This window comes from Chlamydotis macqueenii, chromosome 21 (genome assembly GCF_036417535.1).
Source record: "Chlamydotis macqueenii isolate bChlMac1 chromosome 21, bChlMac1.mat, whole genome shotgun sequence".
NCBI classification, from domain to species: domain Eukaryota; kingdom Metazoa; phylum Chordata; class Aves; order Otidiformes; family Otididae; genus Chlamydotis; species Chlamydotis macqueenii.
The window spans coordinates 9,164,665-9,187,473 of NC_141576.1; the positions used below are offsets into that span (position 1 = coordinate 9,164,665).

The 22,809-nt window shown below is 50.4% G+C and overlaps 1 protein-coding gene across 1 annotated transcript in view; it reads left to right on the top strand.

Annotated features, from left to right (window-relative positions):
- Window positions 1–22,809, top strand: part of EIF4G3 (eukaryotic translation initiation factor 4 gamma 3) — a 139,925-nt gene that overhangs the window by 62,316 nt on the left and 54,800 nt on the right. Inside the window, exons 4-8 of the mRNA XM_086764370.1 lie at window positions 4,461–4,556; window positions 9,542–9,574; window positions 17,163–17,342; window positions 17,872–17,986; window positions 21,702–21,802. Of these exons, the coding sequence (XP_086620496.1) occupies window positions 4,461–4,556; window positions 9,542–9,574; window positions 17,163–17,342; window positions 17,872–17,986; window positions 21,702–21,802 (525 nt within the window). The remainder of the gene's footprint in view (window positions 1–4,460; window positions 4,557–9,541; window positions 9,575–17,162; window positions 17,343–17,871; window positions 17,987–21,701; window positions 21,803–22,809) is intronic.

The window sequence follows — 22,809 nt, forward strand, 5'->3', positions numbered from 1 at the left end:
AAAGAGATTAAAGCTTTTTGCTGGCGTTCAGCGGAGTTTGAGCTACCCCATACAGGAGCACGGCCGCTGTGTTGGTGTTACTGGGAAGGAACTGGAAGTCCGAAGGTTTTCTCGCCCAAGGTCACAGCGATAGCGATGGCAACAGTGCGTCAAGCTCCTGAGTCACAGTCATGTGGTGGAACAAGACCGTTTCTCCTCCTCATATGTAACCTCAGTAAATATAGACCCAGCCGAACTCCTTCCCTGCGTCAGGAGAGGATTCAAGAAACAACGCCAGGGCTTCACCCCTTCCCACGCCAAACCCAGCTGTGCTGCCAGAGGCAGAACAACACCTTTCTGCCTGAGGATTTGGGAGTTTTGTTCCAAAAAACAAAGATGAAAAATTCCACGGGCTGCGGGAGGCAGGGAGCTGCGTGACTCAGCTTTTTCTGACCTGATGTGTGTACTTTGCCTGTTTATTCCCAGTACAGTCAGTACCGAGGGAGTCATGTTACGCAGCGGGCCCCATGTTTATTAACAAGCTCGGGAACTGATCTAAGAATAGCTTATTTCATTTGTTTTGTTGGTAGTGATTATTTTAATTTATTTTTTTTGCTTAGCGCAGTCAGCAGCCCAAGGAAACTGCAGGAAAATGGGTAGAAAGGGTTTTCCCCAGCAAGCTGCGGGAATAGGTAAACACATGACTGTGATCGCCTTCCCCCGTGGACAGCCACGTCTGAAATACGAAAATCCCGGCGAGGACAGCTTTCAGGGGAGCACGCTGCTCTGCCTGGCAAGGGGAGCAGCGCCGCAGCCGTGCGTTCCCTGCCGGCTCGGGGTGCTGCAGTTATCCGAACCTCAGGGATTCCGGTGCCGGCGTTTAGAGGCTTCTGCACCCACGTTTCTGTCCAGAGCGGTATTGCAGCCCTGCCCTCCCCTCTGCAGCAGTTTATTTGGGGAATTATTGAAGCATTTCCTCGCCGATCTCTTCATGTGCTCGCTTCATCCTCGGTGCTTCAGCCGCGGTGCAGGAAAGCCAGCGTGACTGCATGTGATCGGCGTGACTTTGTGTACCTACTTGGATGCCTGGCACAGGAAAAAGTCCTTTTGGCAGATGAATGTGTGCAACACCTCTAATCAGCTGCCTTGTCTGAAAAGCGATAGAGTGCTGTGATTTACCCCGTCGGTTGTTTTGACACGTTTTTTTAGGCTGCTGTATCCTTATATGTGAACTTAGGACCTGCAGAAATTGATAAAGCACTTCCCCCCCCACCCCGTGGTTTCTAACAGTTAAGGCACAGCTCCCTCTGGTTTGAAGCGTGCCCGGCAGAAGCATTTCTTGTGTAATAGTTGTGAAACGTGTTTATTTAGGTGCTGTTTGTTGTCTTTGGTGGGATTGGTGTCGCACTCGTTCCTCAGGGCTGCGGCCGTGAACCTGGCACCTGGAGCGGTCGTCTGGGTTAGGAACAGCGCTGGCTGTCCAAGATTTCCTTGGTTTGAGGACAGCTCAATAGCAGAAACCCTGCAGTGGCTGCTAGCCAAGCCTTCTGCGCGTTTTTCCTTTGTGTAGGACTTCATGCTGTATTTACTCTGGTGGTTTAAATCCCAAAGCGAGTTTAACGCCAGGCTGGGCCGTCGTGCGTTTCCCTCTCAGCCCGTCGGTGTCAGAAGTGACATTTGTTGTCGGCGAGGCGGCGGCCTTCGGCACTGTACGGAAACACGCCTTCTGTACAGCCTTTCTGCTGAAACCCAGCGGTTTTAGGCTCAGTGACAGCTGCGCCTTTTTCCTTTCAAATTGCTTGTTGCTCGGACGATGAAAAGAGAACTCGGGCTGTGCTGGAGGTGGGTGAGGACTTAGGGGGTGGCATGGAAATATCTGACCTGGGCTTTGTTCCGTTGTGTGGACGTTAAACGTGGAAAACGCCTGTTTCCATGAGCCTAAGGAAGGGGGAGAGCAGCAGGTATTTTCCTCCCTTTTTGCTGAGATGCTGTGGAGCCGTCTGGCGTAAGGTCTCTTCTCTTGAGATGCGGAGCTGGAGGCGCAAGGAGCTGGTGGCCAACTGGTCCACTTAACGTGAGTGTTCATAACACTTCCCGACGCCGTCACCGGCCCTGCGGAGCTCGCCGCTGGCAGGTAGGATATGAAGAGTAGCAGCAGGACGCTTTGCAAGGTGCGTGGACTGGCACGGGGAGCCGCTGGTCTTCCCAGGGGAGAAGCCTTAACCTCATGTTGGGCAGAGATCCCGGATGCAGAAGGTCAGCAGCAAGATGCTACAAATGCAGGAGAACTTCTCCAGGTGGTGGATAGAAAGATACCGGAGCTTCCCCGCGTCCCATCAGCGCTCGATCATTCTGCGCCGGGTGCAATCGCTCGTTGCTGCGGTGTCGTTACTGCCGCGGGATGTTGTACGTACGCAGCGTCGACACCAGCAGCTCGAGCAGGATCACACTTGTCAAATAAAAGGGGAAAATATTTGATGCTGCATCTGACATCTCAAAAAAAATTAGAAGACTTCTTGCGAATTAGTTGTTAACGTGAACTAGAGGTTTTGCCAGTGGAGGCTGGAGAGGATTAGGCCAGATGAACTCCTGGAGAGGAGGAGCAGCGGAAAACCTGCCCTGCCGACCTGCCAGAGGCAGCCAGAGCCGATTAAGGTATTTAATTGCTCTTGAGCCAGAGTCTTTGCTACCATATTGATATAAACTGCTACAGAACAACATTCTTCAGGTAAATATTCTACCAAGTGTGCTTTGGCATCCTCAGTCGCAGAAAAATCTAGTGATGTACTTGGAGCTGTACGTTTTTATCATCTTTGACCTGAAAAGCAGCGTGAAAATACCAGAATGTCCTGCCTAGTTCGCTCGTGTAGTGGGAACGCTGTCCTGAAGTGTCCGTGTCTTGGTGTTTAAGTTTTGCTCTTTAATAACCACTCTGAGTGTGGTCCCAGGCAGGATCAGGAGGTGCTGCGGCAGTGGGTGCTGGACATGCTCAGTCCCCGCGTCCCCTGCCGCCACTTTTTATTTTGGCTTGTCTTTTCTGAGACTGGATGGATTCTCTCTACACTTTATTTTCACTTACCTTGTATTACACTTTGATCAGCAGGAGATTAAGCGGGGATTTTATGTCCAGGGATGAAAAAGAAGGAAAAAAAAAAAGAAGGCAGAGACCCCAGGTGTCTCCTAGACGCTCGGCAAGGCGCAGGACACTGGTCGGTGTGTGCTGGCGCGCTGGGTGCTCGGTGCCTTTCAGTGATCACAGGTACTAGGTGCTCTTCCAATACAAGACCTGTTCTTCCTCCGAAACCATCCTGCGTGTGCTCCTGTTGAGAGGGCCTGCTGGTGGATTTTAATGCAAGGGCCGTGAAATTCAAAGATGAGGAGGGATTCTTCAGCAAGGCTTGTGGTGGGAATGTGTTGTAATTCAGCGTACAGAGGGGTGTTGCAATCATAAAATCGCAGACTGGTTTGGGTGGGAAGGGACCATTAAAGCCCACCCAGTCCAACCCCCCTGCCAGGAGCCGGGACATCTCCAACCAGATCAGGCTGCTCAGAGCCCCGGCGAACCTGGCCTGGAATGTTTCCAGGGATGGGGCATCCGCAGGGACTGTGGTTACCATTAGGAATGCCAGTATCCACTGGATCGACGGTGAAGGGGGAAGAGCCGAGGAGCTGGAGAAGTGGCTTGTGATGGAGCTGTGCAGGAGCTGCAGGGCAGCACGTAGAGTTTGGGCTAATTGCTCTTGCCAGCGAAGGCTCTTGCAAGCTGGTGGCTGTTTCTTACGCTGTTACAGCAGTAAGCTATTTTTAAACAGGTAAGTTAGAACTCTTTTGTTCAAAAAAAAAAAAAAAAAAAAAGGCAGTCTGAAAAGTTATTTCTAAATGTCTCGTTAAAATGTGTAGTCAGCATAACTCCACCGCTTCGTTTTATTGTTACTGTGGGCAAATAACACCGAGGAGAGCATCTGGTGGTATAAATTGTTACAGCCCGTTGAAATCAGTGGAACTATGAAAAGTTTACACAACCCATGGTCTGCCTGGCGTCTGTAGCGGTTTCGGGCCGTTCCCTTGCCTTGCGAACGCTCTGAAGCAGCAGTGGTTTGCGTGAAATGCACTCCAGCTCGTTTCCTGTTGTTTGTCTTACTGTGGAGGATCCATGGGTGATGCCTGCAGTTCGGCCTTTCCTTGGAAGAGGGGTCAGAGGAGAGTACGTGGCCAGGGGCCGGACGACGCGGGGTTTCAGTGGCGTGGCGTGGCGCTGATGTGCTTTTTCGCTGTGTTTTCCGCTGCGGCGCCTGGGGAGCTCGGGGGGTGCTGGTGAATCGGTTGGCTCCTTGGCAGCGCAGGCTTTCTCCGTTGCGGTCCCCTGGTCTCTGTGGCAGTGTTAACCAGCAGCCCATCCGATAACGTGTTCGCTTCCCATCTTTTGGGATGAATCGTGTCATACACTCATTTATTTAATTTCCTTCTCTTGTTCCCCGCAGGCTCCTTACCCCTCAGGACAGAATGCAGCTCCAGCCACGCTGGTGTACCCTCAAGCCCCTCAGACAATGAACACCCAGCCCCAGACCCGCTCGCCGGTAAGGAGCCCGTGTTTGCGTTACCTTACGTTGGTTCTTCCGCGTTTGTGTTTCTCTGTGTGTCCGTGTGTGTTGGTAGCCCGTGCCCGGTTCTCTGGAAAGCGTGTTGTGCTGAACTGGAAGCACGTTCCAAGCGGCAGATCTGGGCTGAGTGTTTCAGACGCTGTCTTGGTAGAGTAATTTTCCTTTTAAGTGGCTTATCAGAAAAGAAGCGATGAAGGGATTCTCATCTACGTTCAAATAACACAATTTATTTTTAGCATAGTTGCATTCAGGTTCACTTCGCTTTAGAGTTTAGATTCATTACTAGAATTCTTCTCTTTTCTCCTTTTTTTTTTTTGCTCTGTAAGGAAGTATTGGTGAAGACCAAAGATCAGTGAACAGCAGCCATTCTCTGCAGCAGCACTCCTCTCCAGTGGCCTCTGGGCATTGCTTCCAGATCAGAGCCATTTCCTGCCCAGCACCCGTGGGTGCTCACGTGTTTAACGTAGAGCTGTGTACCCAGATCTTTTTGTGGGAAGCCCCTTTTTCATCCAACCTTAGGTTTGGTTGTCCTCCTTTTTTTTTTTTTTTTTTTTTTTCTGTGGTGCGTATTGTAATACCGCTCTGCTACTGTAGGACTCTGGTTCCCCCAGCCAGGCTCTTCGGGGAGTCTCCGCTCGTGGCGCAGTTCACACGGTGCTAGGAGACCCATCAGGTGCTCAGCCCGGTTTCTGGAGGCACGGTAGCTTACTGTCACGATGTCTGGGGCTCAGTTAGCCAAGGGAGCAGCAATCCCTGTGCAAAGTCTGCGTCGTAACGCTGTCAGGTTACCCGTAAACCCACCGCACCGTTCCCAGCGCTCCTCTCTTTTTAGAGTAAGGTGAGTGCTGCTGCAGCGCGGCAGCGGAACGCCTCCGGGGCAGGAGTCTTCTGGTTGTCCGCAAACAGGTGTACACACACACAGGGCAATCTCCCCGCTGCGCGCAGCCGCGCCGACGCGCTTGCCCCACTTCTGGAGGTTTCTCCTCCAGGGAATTCACAGGGGGGTTCGTTCTGAGGCCCGTTCACCTCTGTGCTGATGAACAAGCCAATTAACATCCGTTTCTGTGATGTGGACAGCTGCGAATTTGTAACTGGATACCCCCCACCTCCTTAGTCCTCCCGTTCTGATCCGTAACATGGTGGTTATAAACCCTCTCTTCTCAGTAAGTATAATCATCTTCTTTATCTTTAATTATTGAAAAGCGCAAATAAGTTTCTGTGGTTAGCACTGGAGCAAAAACCTGACTGAAGAGCTGCATCTCTAAACCAGTTTTTTTGACAGCCCAGCAGAGCAGTGCCAATACATTGCACAGACAACTGGAAGAGGAGGAAGGTTTTGGAACAGAGTCCGGTTTACAGGTCCCTGGCTGGAAGAGGCTGGATTAAATACTGCATTGTAAGCAATATAACAAACTGTACTCCTTCTTGCAGGCAATTGTGCCGATGGCACTGGTTTTGTTTCTTCTTTTCTTTCTTTTTTTTTATTTTTTTTTTTTTTTACCACATCTTTTTTTGTTGGCTGATCTACAGAAATGCACTGATTTTTGCTTCTTTGCTAAAAGCATGAGCTCCCGTGGCAGTTTCTGCCAGGTGAAGTGGCGAGGCAAGGTCCAAAGCTGAATTGCAGTTGGGAGAATCCGACCTGGTGTCGGACGCAGACCAGGGCGACTTCGGGCTCGCCATATAACGTCTTCAGGAAATTTGGCCGGACAGTGTCAAATTGTAGAGCTCTGGGCCCGCTCCTGAGGAGGTATTGAGGAAGAACTTGTCTGCAGTTGTCAGCCATTTTTCTATTTTTTTTTTAAACTCCTGTGTGCAGTTGTTGCCATCCGCTCTGCTAGCGACCATCTCCATCCACTCCCATTCCCAAGAGCCGCACCCATCACATCTCATTCCGCCTCCCCACCCCGAAACAAATGCAAGACCAGTCCTGAACTACTCTTGCATTTTGTTCTGGGCTTGATTTTTCTTTTTTTTTTCTTTAATTTATTTTTTAACTGTCTATTTTTGGTGGTGAGGGGAGGGTGAAGAGGGGACGAGGAAGGTGGCAGGATGTCTTTGCCGTCCCTAGGCTTCCGTAGCGCAGTCCCGTCCGTCACCCGGCTGGTGCGGGCAGGTAGGCGGTTGCACTGACGAGGTTTATCCTGACCCCGCTTCCTCACGCGGTCGGAGCTTCCTCCGTCCTGTGTCTGCATCCAAGGGCCGTTGGGTATTTGCAGAGTTTAGGCTTTTCTGTTCCTTCCAGGACAGCTGCCTTGGCAATCCAACCGGCTTCGTGTTTTCTCCCCGTTAGCGTCTCAGCGTCACTCCGATAGCGAGAATTTCAAAGCGCAGCTCCAGCTGGGGGAAGGAACACGAGACCAGGGTCGTTCGGCCCCACTCAGAATTATCCGTTAGCTCCTGCCGATGCCAGCCTCGAGCGCCAGGTGATTTTAACGCAAACCATCCCAACTCTAGGAGGTCTGCCAAAAAACCCAAGGGTGACCGGCGAGGGCGTTTGAGCAATCCAGGAGCGGTTGTTTCCAGAGAGGCTCGAGGTGTGCCAGCTCAGCGCCAGCGGAGAGAACCTGCCCCGCTGGCCTCAGGGCGCTGAGCAGGACCCCAAGGAGCGTGGTGGCAGAAGGGCTGGAGCCAGGTTTCGTAAAGAAGTTTTCCTTTCTATCTCCTACCTTCATCAGACAGAGAAAAACCAATCCAAAGCCTCTGTTTTAATCCGAGCCAGCAGTGACTACAGTTTGTTCTGTTGCTTACAGCTACTGATAGGAATAAATCCTGTCAACCTGAATTATTAAAAAAAAAAAAAAAAATCTAAAAATCAATAGCCAATGGTGACCAGTGCAAAATAGATTAGGGTATTTTTCACTAACTTTGAGGTTTGCTTTATTTCTTTTTTTTTTCTTGTAACACACATTACTTTTCACCATGGAATATACTTTAGCTTTTTAAGATGTCAGCTTCCAGCTCTTGTTTTAAACACAGTGAATCTTTTCTCTGTGGACCAGTGAGAGATTAAGCAGCACGAGGTTTTTGCACCCCATCATTCTCTTTTTGATTAATTTTTCTCATTGGTGTCTAACGTGGAGGGTGTAGCCCCGCTGCAAAGGCTCCTGCCAGCCCTTCCAGGGTAAGCGTTGTTCCCTTTCCTCAAACACAAGACATCTGAGCTGTTTTTGAGGAGTTCTTCCTGAGAAAGCAAGGACTTGGGGTGCATTCACCTCCCGAGACTCGTCCGGGCGCCCGTGTCTCATCGCTGTAGGACCCACGGGCAGAGCCGCCGTCCTCTTCACACCCTGTGCCTTGGGAGGATGCTCAGTCTGCGTGCTTCTGCCCTGCTGTTGATATCTTACAAGATGATCGTGCTGTGCTTTTTTTTTTCTTTAATGTAAGGCTTAGGGAAAAATTTGAAGGGTGGGAAAAACTCTGTTTGGTGAATCAGTGCAGGTCAGTCGTTATAAACTCTTTAGAAACAGTCTGTGCGTGCATATTTTCTCATTTCTGAAGTTTTTTATGACTTTTCATCTGATTTTCACGATGAGGTGAAGGTAGAAGGAACATATAAACACTGCTATTAATAGACTCCGTCTTGGAAATCTTAAATCTAGGTGATCAGATTGTTTATAAAGGAGAAAATCAGCTGGAGCAGTGAATATTTATACTTTGCTTCTCGTGTTTAATGGCATTAAAATAGCTGGGAGTTAGGGCTGTAAGTGAACCCCAGTCCACTTTTTCTTACTGAAAAAACAGCTTATTAAGAAAATCAGTAATTAGTAGCCAGCTTTGATGGCTCTTCTCAGGCAGAAAGTAAACCGTAGCGTGACGCAGCGGAGGTGGACTGCACCGCGTGCCTCGGCACGTGCGTTAAGTTACCAAGCCATCACATCCAGCAACAGGTAGAGACGCGCGGTGGGTAAAAGCCACCGTGGGATCTGGTTTCGTTAGCTCCATTTAATTATTGGAGCCGTTATCGGTAGATTTATCTGCTCTCATCGTGGAGCTCAGCTGATCGCACTGAGAACTGAGGGTTTAAATCCCTAACTTGGCTTCTGGAAGAGGATACGTTGTCATCTTTATTTCTATTTTCCATTTCTTGCATTCATTTTTATTTCTATTTTAACAATCAGTTCCTTATTGGAAAATGCTTTTAATGTTTACTGGGATGTTAAATTCTGATCGCTTTCCTCTGTGTGTAACCCGAGCGGGTGGGAAGTGATTTGGTAGCCTGAGCTCAGGGCTGGGAGCCGGGACCCCCTGTCCTCCCGCCGAGCTCTTCGGCCGGTGCCTCCACCTCCCCGGGGCCGCCGCGGGGTAACCTGTCACCTCCGGTTGCGGGTGGGGGGACAGCCCCGACTCGTTAAGGAGGGGTGCGTTGTGGTGGTTATGGGGGGGAAGGAAGCTGGAAATGAAATGGCACTGTGTGTACGTGCAAAGAGCTGCTGCTGTTTACCTTGCAGGGAGCTTCCGCGGCCCCTCCCCGGCGGGACACTCGCTGTGCCTGCCCGGCTCCCAGCTGCTCCCCAGCCGTCGGCCTCCGTCCTCCGCTCCCACCACCAAATCTCTGGAATGGCTCTGAGTCCGGCTGCTTTCACCATTTACCTCCACCTTAAACAGTTTAAGATCTTCACCGCTGCTTGTTTTAAGTTGTTTTTGGTTTTATTTCTTCCCCAGGCAGGATAAGGACTGCCCACGTTCACACACTAGAGTGCCTTTACACTAACTAGCAGCTTTGGCTGGCTCTCCCAGCTCTCGAGCAGCACGCTCCCCGTAAGCGACCTCCCCTCGTATCGCAGTATCTGTCTGTCCCTGTCCCGCAGCAGAGCTTTGACTGTTTCGTGGCGTTTTGTTTTGTTATTTTTTTTGTGTGTGGGTTTATTTTGCATAGAGTGTGACATTTTGGTTTCGTTGTGGTGTTTCTGACTCTTTGTGCCTTTCCTTTTGTGTTTGTTTCTCCCGCCTTTCCTCAGTTTGCAGCGGGGCCTCGACCTGCCCATCACCAGGTACAGTACCCTGCCCCTTCATTATCACCCTAACTAATTGCCTGGGGGAGGGGGGCGGTTGGAGGTGATTCGCCTACTAACTCGGAGCGGAAACCAGCCCCGTTAGTAGATACTAGCCCACGCGTAACCCCGCTAACACGCTGCCTGCGATGCGGAGTAACCCTTTCAATTCTTGGTTGGTGTCGCTGCGCTCGTTAACCACCCCACTGAACGCCGTTTCCATGGGAAAGGAGAGCCTGTAGAGATTCTTGCCAGGTATTCCTGAGATTTTCTTGCCTTCTCACGTCTAGAAAACTTTGGAAACTAGAAACTCTGCAGAATATTTCTCATGCTAGTTGGTGGGTTAAGTAGTCCTGAGCTGAAGATGTCAACGAGAACCAGGCGCTCGCATCCCTGAGAAAATCCCACTTTTCGAACACGTTTCTTGTCTGGTTATCTGTTATCGGTACTGTGCTTAACGTTGTGTTCACTCACCCTGTGAAAGCCAGACGCTTAGGAATCTTTGTAGTGTTCCTGTGGCATGACTTGGACTTTGTAAGAAACCACTTAATTAAGAAGAATGAAAATTAGGAATAGCTCTGGCTCCTGAAGCTCGTGAGCAGCGCTCATTAGGGCGGCAGAAATACTCAGAGGAGCTCTTCAGCCTCAGGACAGACACGCAGGTCCCTCTGCCCCAGTCAAGGTGGCCAAAGTTGTCTTTTCTGTCAACTCCTATGTTCATCTCTGCCAAACCCCTTTGCTCCTGGGGACTGGTCCTGCTGCTGCTTGTCGCTGTTGAGGGGACAGTGTGGCGCTGATGGGTGAGAAAGAGGAGCAGAGGAGCGGCAAGTGCAGGAAAGCTCTCCCAGATCTGGTTGTTCCCATGTCACTCTTCCTTCTCTTGGCTTGGAAGGAACCAGTTTGTTTCCACCAAGTTGACTGGAAAAAAAAAAAAATCATCCCACTATAAATCCAGCGATGATGAGACAGGGGCTTAAGTCACGGAAGGTTTGTACCAGGACTGTCTTGTTGTGGCTTTGCTGCGGTTGGTCTGAGCGGTGTCACACCGCAGAGAGGAGCCCCTTCGGGAAAGCGCTGGCTGAGGAGGGCACGTAAGTGATGAAGTGGGCGCAGGCACCCAAAAAAGCTGATAGTCCCTGTGCCTTCCACCTCAGAGAGCAGCATGGAGGCACACTCCCTTCCAGAGCAGGACAAAAACAGGCTTAAGCAGCAGAATGAGGCGTTTGCTCGCAGGCAGATGTCACATGAAAGAGAGAGAGATTATTTTTGCGCGTGGCAAGGGGTTGTATTGACAGGCGGCGGCGGAGGAATGCTTGCAGGATGACTGGGCAGTGCGGGAGCGACGGAATTAGTGTCTTGTTTGGATACTTTAGTTCTTGACCTCAGCTCAGGTCTGTGTTTATCTTACACGATACTGAAAACGCATCGCTGCTCCAAAACCCGTTAGTTCTTTCACAGGCCCTTGCTAAGACAAGTTATATGTTGTGGGAGCCATTTAATATTCTCATAAAAATGACTGCACTTGCTGCGAGCGGATTTTGGAGCGCGAGTCCGGAGGCAGCGCGACCTTGGAGGAAACTCTCAGCACCTGGCGGCTTTACTGGTGTGCCCAGTCTGTCGTAACTGGGTCCAAAAGAAAGTTTTAAATGGAGTTATGACCCTGCCTGCAGGTTAAAACTTGTAGTTTCCCAGTGTTTTCCTGATTTTATCACTACATATTTAACTGCAGACATTTGCCTCTGTTACATTTGAAGTCTTCTTATAATTATCTGAGAGAAGCTGTCACTGGAAAAAAAAAACGTTTCAGGCTTTATTCCCAGTTGTATCTGTCACGCACCGGATCGGGACAGGCACAGAGAAACCTGGGCCGTGGGTCAGCTGTTTATTTCTTTCAGTCCAAACATCTCTGCCCGTGGTGCAGACTGGGGATGGAGAGGGGCGTTTTCCCCACTGCCCCGCACGGGAGGGCTGCGGCTGCTCAAGTGAATTCCTCCCAAACCCCACGTTTAGAGGATTCTTGAGACCAACGTCAATTATTGTTCTCACGTGGAACCCTTTAACGTGCTGGAGTAGTTAAATTGTGTCACGCAGCAGCAGGCTTCGAGATTTGCCGCCTAAAAAGTGCTCCGCAAGTGAATCGGCCGCGGCAGCGCTGGTGTTTGCTGCAGCGCCGTGCCGTGCTCTGCTGGGAAGGCAGCGGCACGACAAGGCTTGCAGCCGCTCCTGCGCCAGTCCCAGGGTGATTTTATGAACATGTGCTTCGTATCGATTCGGTGTCTTTTTCAGTCAAATCATTGATTATCCCTGTAACGTTATTTCCTGTAATTATTAGATCTTTAAAGTCCTCAAATTAGCGTGATTTAAGCTGAAGCCGGCTGGTGATCCATAAGCAGGTTTTCCGGAGGGGATGCCTGCCGTGGTGGTGGGAAGCCGGCCGGTGCTGTAAAAGCGTGATCAGCCTCTGTGTCCAGGGAAATATGAGAATGGGATTTCGGATCCTACACTACAAGTGACTGAAATAAAATGAAAATACCTGCAGCGGCTCTGCCTAAACACGTGTGTCGGTAATCCTCGACTGCGGTCACACGGCTCCCTGAGCAACCTCTGAAAAGTCTCCTCTGACAGGAGAAAGAACGGCCCTACAAAGCGTTTGGTGGCCGCAATTTTAATCACGCTGTCGACTCGTGTTTTTCTCGGAACACCGTAGCAGCCTCAGCTGCCCCCCTGCCGGGCCTGCTGCTCCCTTTCCTGCTTTGTGCGCGGAGCATCCCTGGTTTTTTCTGTCCGAGTGGAGCTCTCGAGTCGCTGCTTTGCTTCTGATCCTCACGAACCGCAATTGAAAATAGCAGTTTGCTTCTGATCTGAACGCAAAATGTAGAAAAACCCTTGATTTACAAAGGGACTTGGGGAGCACACGCGTCATTTTAAAGTGGACGCCCAAGGAGGCCAGCATAAAACCAGAAATAAGAACAAGCACAAACTGAAAAGTCATCGTTCCCTTTCTGACTCAAAACCCTATTTGAGATGAGTTTGCTGGGTATGGCAGACTGCTGGGGCTGCTGCGAGGTTACTGGTGGCCACTGGGGAAGCGAGACGTGGACCTGTGGGCTTTCTGCTCCAGCTCCTGCCGCCGGCACCGGATCTCAGCGCCTCAAGGCTGGAGCTGCGCAGCCGAGCCCTGCTGCTGCGTTGGAGTTTGAAAGATCAAGTACAACGTGCCGACTTTTTGCCAACCCATCGCAACCGCCAGCCTTGATCCGGTCTGGAGAAAAACAGACGTGTGCTGTGCACGTGGTGGTTGGTGGACTCAGCCTAGCAGAGATCTGTTTTCAGTCCTCTCGCCACAATTTTATTTTTCAGTGAAGCTTTTAGAGGAGGGAGGGAGTGCTCCACAGACGTTTCGCTGGAAGCGATGGCTTAGAAATACGGAGTAAATAGAAAATCAATTAAAATGCAGTGGTGCTTTATCAGGAGGAGGTTGGTGCGCTCTTTGATCATCGATTTTTCTGGTGAAAGCCTCTTGTCTGGCTGGCCTTCCACAGGCTTTTGACGCAGGGTCATGCGGGGAGAAAATCGAGCAGGAGATGATGGTTAATAAAGGGATGTCGGGCGTGTATGTGTATCAATGGAATGGCAGGGCAGTGCCGAGAGGGTAGGCAAGAGGTTTAGCAGTGGATTTCCTTAATATTAGCGTTAATTACTCTGACACAATTAGCAGGTGCGTGCCTGCAGCAAGCTTAATGAGTACAACGCTGCAACACGCAGTTAGCAGGGGGATGCGGGACGCTGCGCGAGGAGCGGGGCGGTGCACGGAGGGCAGCACCCGGCACTGCGGGCTGCAAGCCCTCGGGGTTCAGCGCCAAGGAGGAGTTTCCATCTGGGGAGCTGGGAGCTCTCCAGCCCAAACCGCCTGCGCGGCGCAAGCTTTAGGTAACCCACAGGAGTTACTTCCAGATGAGACAGGGAGTTATCACTGCCGCATTGGGAAGTACTGGGGACGCCCTGTCGGGAGCGGGTGTGCAATTCTGCTTTTTTATTTTCCTCGAAAGACTTCCTTGAGGAGGCGAAGATGAGAGCTTGTTAAACGAGCAGGCTAAGCTGGGCTTGAGGCAGCCGGTAAAAGCAGTGCCTGAGGGGGTTTAGTTGTGCTCCTCTGCAGATATATCGGGGGGAGCAACCCGAGGAGGCAGAAGTTCTAGAGACCGCATTGCCCAGTAGGACTGACTCCAAGGTGATCCAGGAAATCCCTCCCAAACAGCGTTGGATGGGTTAGGGATGGGACTGTGACTCAAGGACCGTGGCTCGGGTCCTCACCGGCTGCTGAACGGCTCAGTAGCACGTTTCACGCTAATTTGACCATCGTTAAACATAGCACGACTTAATTTTTGAAGGAAGTAGGCAAGGAAGGGTTGATGGAGCACAGGGTTTCTATCAGAAGCCTTGCTATGGCCCAGGGTGCCTCCATTCTGGTCCCGAGTGGGTCCTGTGTGTGTTCCACTCCAAGTCCTGCGCTTGTTAGAAGACAGAGACAAAATAGTTCAGATTTTCCTCTGGTGTTCTCCCAAGGGACATCATTTAGTGCTACTAGAAAATGTCTGTGCACACATCTCTTTGACCTTGCAAGACAAATTTTTGAGCAAATCAAATCAGAATAGTGAAACATTTCTGAGAATGACTTGGAATATTGCTAGCTTAGCTTTGAGGGACAGGAGCAAGGGTGGAGCGTAAACCAGTTTGCCAAGCAGATGATTCTTGGTTTGAACAGTAAACCCCAGGTACAAATCAATGCACGGTGCTCTGCTGGTACTGGATTTCCTTGGGAATTTTACTTTTACTTGCAGGAAGCGGAGCAGGTGAAAGTAATTCAGACTTTGCCAGAGAGACCTCTGCTTGGCACTTCCAAAAGCTTCTGATGGTCTCGTTGCTTGGAGTAACGGATCTGCTTTTCTCTTGCTGCATCCGTCCTGCTAGACGTGAAATTCTCCTTTTTTCTCCGCCTCTGAATTCAAGCTACTGCGCGATGGTGTGGGCAGTACGGAATGTGTTTGAGAGGCTGGGTTTTTTAACCTGGAGTTGCTCATCGGAGGTTCTCCTGCTGCACTGGAAGAGCTTAGCGCTACCGTGGTGGTGACCAGCACTCGATGGCAGAGCAAGCGCTGTGCAGCGTGCCACCCGTTTTGGTGCGCAGAGCGCGCGTTCCTTCCTCATCTCTCTGGAAAGAGAGCCAGCTTGTGTTTTGCGAAACGGAGTTTCTTGGGCACCATTTGCCAGCAACAGAAATGAAAAGCTGTCCATAAACCAGGAGTTTCCATAGGTTTTTTCCCCGTGGATTAAGCGATGTTGTTAGCAGGGTACGTGAGCGCGGCAGAAGCTGGAGGAGAGGGGTTCACGCCTGTGACTCGCAGTGGTGGAGGACTCGGTATGCAGCGGATACCCTGCGGATGTGGGTGCTGTCGGTAGAGAGGCCGATCTCGCTTCGACCTCCAGCCCATTTTCACCCTGCATCAATACGGAATCGCGGCAGCTATCGACTTCCCCCCGCCCCACCCGCTCTGGGGAGACTTCTGCTGTAACCTGCTGTGATAAACAGCCGTGAGTCAGCAGTTAACAGTGAAAGAAGGACTTCTTCACTTTTTGGTGTCTTTGGATATTGAAAAATTGGAAACTCTAGTTATTCTCACCGTAAAATCAGCGTGTGCCCTCGGTTCATGCAACGCTCGTGTCGTTCCCCCGCGTCTAGACGGCCACGCGGTTGTTTTAACGCCGGAGCGTGGCAGCGTGCTGCTCTTCTGCGTTTCTTTCTGCAGCCTCGCTACCAGGCTCTTCTCCCCGGACGGTTGCCTTCTCCTCATTCAGGTCACACTTAGTCTGCCGGTGGCAGTTCTTCATCCGGATTCGCAGGGCTGGACCTAAAAGCACTGCACTCATCTTGGTGTCACCTGGGTTTGTGAGACAGAGTCGTCCTTGGCTTTTTTGGTGAAATCATTTGGTGTGATGAGCTCAGGTGCCGTAAAGTCCTCAGCAGCAGCAGAATGACCATTTTAGGTTCGTGATGGTGGCAGGTACAGATGCATCACAGCTTCCTTCCGCCCTTCCCGTTCTTCCCGCATGCCGAGGCAGACGAGCCCAGCTCACTCCTTCATCCCTTAGTGGGAACCGCTCTCTTTTCTTCTCACCGCTCGTGATGTGGTTACTCACAGACTGTGTACATCCAAGCACGTCAGCAGCCAGCAGTCTGCGATGTGATGCGTGATGACCTGATTGTTATTATTTTTTTGCTTACCAATTAAATACGTGGCGTTTCTTATCCTCCAGTCTTGGTGCAGAGGTGCAGACCAAATCCGTGGTTTGAGCAAGGGTTTCTGCTGTCAGCTATCTCTGTATCACCGAGAGAGAGCAGAAAGGGAAAATGCTGGATGTTTTAGGAACAGCATAAACATGGAGGCTTTCTGTAGTGTCGTATTTCCTGTAGTACTTTGGTTGGGTTTGGTTTTTTTTTTTTAAACTTTTCTACTTCCATATAAAACTTTTCTGTAGAAGAGTTTCTGACCCCTGCCGTGGGATTGTGGTAGGAGAGTCCGTGGTACCAGTTCAGCGCCTCTCCCTCGCTTTTCCCGTAAGAGATCAGCCAGAGCGGGACAGGGAGATGGATGGATTGTGCAGTTAGGGTGCATGTTGTATCCTGTTCCTTCCTACTGATCTGTAAGCTGTTCCATTGGCTTTCTTTCTGTTTCCTGCTGCTTTCTTGCTTCGTTATTGAAGGGAGGATTCAGACCCATACAGGTAACTTTAACTCCTGGTTCTGCATGGCGTAAGTGTCTCTCACTCCGGTCATTACTCCGTCGGTGAATGCGTTTGATGCGTATCTACCGACTTGAGTCTCGAGATCGCAAAGGCTCTAGAGCGAGGGCTCCCGGTGCCATGAATGCTCCATTCCGTGGATGCTGCTGCCTTTCCCGGCGCGTAAGGGTGGAGAACGGAGCGCGTGCCGGGGGGGTGCTGGGTTTCCTGGCCCTGCTCCGCCTGCCTGGGGCGTCACTCCATGCAAACGTGGCGGAAGGGTTTGGTGCCACGCTGGAAGAGGTTGCCACCTTTCTGAAAACGGAGTGCGAGACAAGTCACCTGCCTTGATTTGTGCAAAGAGTGAGCATGAGGCACCTCCGGCCTCTGTAAAAATCTGGGATTTCAGCTGTTCTGGAGATAAATTGGAACAGTTGCCTTGATCTTGTATTTCCCTAGCACATTTACGAAGGTGGCTTTTGGCAGTCAACCCACCTTACAAAAAATACATTTGACAAAAACCATTTTTCTAATGCTCACTCTGGAAGTTGAGCTGTATAATTCGGCAGATGCAAACTAATAATGAAGTTTAAAATTTCTTACCTTTTTCTACTTGGTAAAATTGAAGGCTATGGCATGATATTGCTATTTACAGAAAAACAGAAGTTGTCCTGTGGTTTTCTGAATGCATGGCAACCCTTTGGAAGTAGCATTCTAATGACAATATTGTGATGATGTTTCACATTCTTTCCCAGAGAGTCTGACCGGGTCTTTTTCTCTCCTTCCCCTCTCCCTTCCCCTGCCCCAGTTTTTCCAGAGGCCTCAGATCCAGCCTCCGAGAGCGGCCATCCAGAACAGCAGCCCTTCCATCCGTCCTGGCGCGCAGACGCCGACTGCGGTGTATCAGACCAACCAGCACATCATGATGGTTAACCACCTGCCGATGCCCTACCCGATGCCTCAGGGCCCCCAGTACTGCATACCGCAGGTAAAAACGCGCCGGCCGACACCCGAGGAACGGCGAAGCAACGCCGACTCTCTCAAGGCTTGCCGCGGGGTTGGAGGGGGTGGAATCAAGCTGGTAGTTGCACATTTGGCCTCTGTCCTCTTTCGGTGTGAAGTGTTTGTTCTTCTGAGTGTGGAGGCAGGAGGAATAAATTACCTTACTAGTTTCTGAGGTTCCCCCTCAAAACCAGTGTGAGACGAAGCTCTTGGAAAATGCTTAGTGCTATAAATGGATCTAAATGGACTTAATAGCTTCCAATTGCTGTAAAACCCTGGGCCTCATAAAACCACGGCACTGCTGGAATCGGGGAGTGACTGTGCTCTGCTCCAGCACCAATCTCCTCGCTGCCTTGTCTGCAGCCTCTCTTTGACAGTAACGTTGCCAAATCTGTAATTAATCACTCTGATAATCAGATCCTTATTGATCTGAGGGGCTCGGTTACAGTTTCTGTGTGTAACAGCGTGAAGTTGCCAAACTCCTTGTAAAGGGCTGGTTATTTTTCCCCTCCTAGTATCGTCACAGTGGCCCTCCGTACGTCGGGCCCCCGCAGCAGTACCCTGTTCAGCCGCCAGGACCGGGACCCTTTTATCCAGGACCGGGTCCTGGAGAATTCCCAAACGCCTACGGTGAGTTCTGCTTGGAGATCTCTTAACAAGGTATTTTCTAGGTGTGTTTTTCCGTTGTCACGCTGAAGATTTACAATACCAAAATGGATTAACATTTGTTTGAGCTTCAAATAGCTGCTCAGCGTGGCTGTGTCACAGCCCGTGTTATTCACCCCTGAAAAGTTCCCAGTAACAGAGCATTGTTTGTGTGAGCGCTGAAGGAGAGGCCGCGGCGCACGGAGCTGCGCGTAATCACATGTGAACGAGAACAGCGGCTGTTTGTTACTCCCTGCTCGATCGTTGTTATTTATTAAGGTATTGTGAGTACATCTGGCAGCGCTGGTTTCCATTGAGCTGTGCCCCGAGTATTCACAGCAGTACAGCAGTTAATGTTTCTTATCCCGGCGTTTCTTGTTCGCTGTTTAGCGAGGGAAAGAAGAAGCCGTGGGGCTTCGTTCACCAGTCTCGGCTGCAAGGATTGAGTTTGTCCAGTCCGAGAGCTTGTACCAGGCACAGGCTGAAGTTTGCCCTTTCCTTGGGCAGCTCCTGGTCTTGCCCTTTCTCAGGCGAAAGGGTCTGGAGATTGCCCAGCGTCGGTGTGCGCCGCGGTGGTTTGACACGCTAGATTTGCTATGTTTGGCTGACTCCCAGAGGTACTGAGCTTCCACGCTGCACCTCAGAATCCAGAGGCTGCACGTCCGGTGCTGGGCACCCCTCACCCCGCTGCTCTCCCAGGACCTCACGCCGCCTCCCTTGGCTCCCGGTTTGCAGCCCCCATCTCCTTCAGAGCCCCATGGTGCCTCTTCTCTTGGCAATTGTCTTTTACATAAAAGCAATTAAGTCCTTTCTTAATCCTTTCCAGTGTGTTGCCTCATCAAATATGTGTCCTACGTACATCCCAGTCCCCTCAGGTTTCCTGTGGGATCTGTGTTTTGATGTTTAAAAGGAATCGGCTCCTGCAAGCTGTATCTGAGTGAGGCGTAGACTCAGTTACCTTGCAGTCATGTATGTCACATTTACCTTCCCTTGCGCATTTATGGGAACACTTGCAAAATTCACCGGATTATTCCAGTCACTGCCCTGTTGTATGCTTTTTTAAAGGATTTTCATCTCTCGAGGTCAAATCTGAGGTGTTTTGTTCAGTCTGGTTGCTGCCGGCCCACGCGCATTCTGTAATCTGTTCGGGGCAGAGATGCTGTCAGCTTTCCTGGAGCCTTTACCTGCCGGTGTGTCGGAGCGTTGGGAGTGAGCGATTGCCTTCCAGGCTGAACAGGGACAGCTGTGTACCGCTAGCAGAATGGCGTGCTTGCTCTTCGCAAATACAAATTCCTTTTGAAGGGGAGAAAAGCCCCGGTTGCTTCCCTGCTTATCATTTTAAAAGGTCTGGACTTCTGGTTTTTTGCTTTTCCCCCTTCTTTCTTTTTTTTTTTTTAATTTATGTGGTATGTGTAGAGCTAATGGGACTACTTGGAAAGGTTCCCGTGAAGCCTCCAAACCTGGTTCTGCAATTTCTAAATAAAAGGGGAGAGCGCAGGTATAAGGCAGCTGGTTCCTGTTTGCTTATCCTAGAGAAAATAGAGAGGAAATACTGCAGTGGCTCTTTCAACCTGATCTACTACCTGAGGAAATTACCCAGCGCTCCTCATTTTTTCAGCTGTTGCAGGTCTGCTTTCTTACCTTCTGCTCACTTGATGCCATTTGTCTGTCCTCACCTCTGTAATTTGGAAAGGTTCCTTCTGGTTCCTTTCCACTGGAAAGCGCCTGGTTTCTTGCACAGAGGCTTGTGATCTTTCAGTCCCGGCTTGCTTGTAGGTTGCTGTGTCTGCGGAGCGTCAGCGGGCAAAGCTGGAGCGCTCCGTCACGCAGAATGTTTTCCAGGCAGAGGAGGTTTAGCCAAGGAAGAGAGGTTGTGGGTTTGCCAGTGCTTCTCCAGCTCTCTGTCCTGTTGCTCTCTCCTATGTAGGACCCGAAAGCGTTCAGTCTCCAGCCAGGCGCTGCTCGTGGCGCTGGGTGGCAGCTGACTTTCCAGTGCAGGCGTGGATGGTGCAGCTGGCAGTGGCCCTTCCTTTCAACCTTGGGACTTCATAGCGAGCATGGCTGTTAGACATCAGAGTCGTGGCCGTTTGGCAGGCGGTAAAGGGGATGGAGGGAAATACTGCAGGAGAAAACTCTTCTGAAGATAGAGAATGCATTTTGTTTTAGCTGTCTCAGTTTTGCAACATATCGTTCTCTTTTATATCAGCGAGTTTCTGTGCTGATGTTTTTCAAAAAGGACGAGTCCTTCCTCGAGTTACGCTGGCAGGGATCGCGTTACAGGCGATCTGATTAGAGCTGGTTTCCAGGAAACTGGAAATCAAGGTAACACACACGTTGCAGGGCTCCCAGGTTTGCTCTGGTCCCCTCCTACTCTCCAGACCCGTGTTATGCGCCTGGCTGGCTTGGCCGAAGCATTAGCGGGAAGGCTAATTGAGGCGGCATCGCTGTTTCTAAGGAGAGAGGCAGGAGGATTCTCGCTTCCCAAGCCGTGGGGACGCTGACGAAGACTTTTGTGCCCTGAGGCCAGGTCTGGAGTTACGCTGTCTGCCGCGAGGATCAAAATGAGAAGTTTGTTGAATCGCTCAGGCCACCTTAGCTGCAGCATCGCAGCGTGAACAGAGCAGCTGATGCCGGTGCCATGCAGCGCTCTCCGCTTTCAGCTGCTGCCCGCTGTTTCAGCAAAGAAAGGTTCTTGTTCCGAGCGCGCAGACAGGGAGCCTGCTCCCAGCTTTTGCTTTCCAGATCTCGGGTTGAGGAACGCGTCCTTTGAGCTGCGAATCAGATTGTGCTGGGCTGGCTTCGTTTGCTTTCTTGGATTTCAGCGTTTGCCCGAGAGAGCGATAACCTCCCGTTTTGGTTACAGACACGCAGGACAGGTTTTTTGCTCCCGTTTAGAGGTTAGTTCAGCTGCAGAATAAATCAGATCGCTTCAGGGGCGAGCGCAAGCAGGCAGTCCTTCTAGCATCCGTGGTGAGAAGGGAAGGAAACCCAGCAGTGTCTGACAGGCTCACCTGATACCTGATCCACAGACAGGAGACAGCTCTGCTATGCCAGCTTTATTTCTGTCTGGCACGTTTTTAAAGCACTCAGTCACTTTAAGCCAGTCTTATTCCATGAAGAAAAACGTAATGAAACTATATTGGCTGTTATGAATGTAATCGACAACGCGGTGTAATTTCGCAGTAATAACCATGGTCATGCTTGCTTTATGTTGCAGCATGAGAAGAACATTGCTTGTAATTAAATTTTCTGGCTCTGCTTCAAAATAGGGTGCAGTTGACCTTGCAGATTCTTTGTAATGGTTTGACTGAATTTCTTTACAAAGGCGAAACCAAAAACCCAACAACCACCCCACCTGTTTGTCAGCTGGAGGAGTTCAAGGATGGGCCACTTTTCCTTTCATGCCTTGGTGATTTCAGCAGCCTCTCAGAAATGGATGCACTTGATGGATTTTTCTGTTCATGGAGGAAAAAAATGAAGTAACGACTTAATTGCTTGTCTTTATGGAGCAACAGCTTCTGGTTTAGTGGAAGTGGGGAAGAGCAGAGCACAGGCCGGTTCCCAGTTGGGTGTTAGAAGTTCTGGGTTTTGAAGAGGGCGAGGAGTAGGTGGCCAGTCTTACCTCTTGTCCTTGGTTTTGTTTCATTAACAGCTGAACTGAATTTCTCGCTCTCGTTTCTGTCCTGCTGTCCTTTCCCAGGAACGCCCTTCTACCCGAGTCAGCCAGTGTACCAGTCAGCACCCATCATAGTGCCTACGCAGCAGCAGCCGCCTCCGCCCGCTAAACGAGAGAAAAAAACGGTGAGTGATCGTCACGGAGTGATGCGTCCCACCTAAGAGCTGTCCTGCTTTAAGGTTGAAGGGAATTCCTAATGATCTTAAACTTAAAACTGAGCTTTATCTTTGCAGAGAGGCTAGCCTTACCTTTCATCCCTAAGCGTTCTCAAACGTTGCGCCATGCTGCAATGCTGTCTCGTTTTCAACTTTTCTGTGGGGACTTTCTGCTCTGAGTTTGCGACATCTCAGCCTGTCAAAAAGGAAAATCTTTGTGGCCGATTTTGTAACAAACGTAAATGAAAGCCGCATCGTCTCCCCGAGCCTAGGATCTTCAGGTGCCTGCAATGCTGCTTAGAGTGTTACCAAAGAGCCAGGTGGGAATAAACAAACTCAGATAGCTTTGGAAGAATGCTGGGAATTGGTTCAAATTGACAAAAATAATCTAGTGTTATGCCTTGGAGAAAGTAGAAAAACAATAAGTTGTGGACGTATTTGTAGGCTTGAAAGAACCTGAACACATGGCGTTATGAAAGTGGGTAGAGGTTTGGATACCACACGCCTCTTCCTGATTCACTGGTGAGAGTTTGAGAGAGATTAACGGAATCTAAACCTGCTTGCAGGTGGGTGATGCTGGGGAGTAGTAAAGGCGCACGGGTGGGTGTAATGTTTAAAAAGAAGAAGTTAGGCGTGGACTTGAACTTGTGAATGAAGGCTTTATAAACGGTTGAAAAGAAAATTACATCACTGTGCGTGTCAGAGTGGTCTGAAAACATTCAAAGAACTGTTTCCTGGGGACAAAAGTGTGGGACTTGTGCATGTCTCAGAACGCAGGATATTTGTATCTTGTGATCTTTGAGGATGATCTGAGATGACACTTGGTTTGGGAAACTGGAAGAAGGGAACAGTGTGTTAGCTGGGCTTGCAAGAAAGGTCGTCTTTGTAGCTGCTGTCAGCAAAGGGCGATGCAGCTCTTCTGCCACCTCTTCACCGTCCGCTGCTGGCCTGAAGAGTCTCTTGTCAGCACCCAAAAC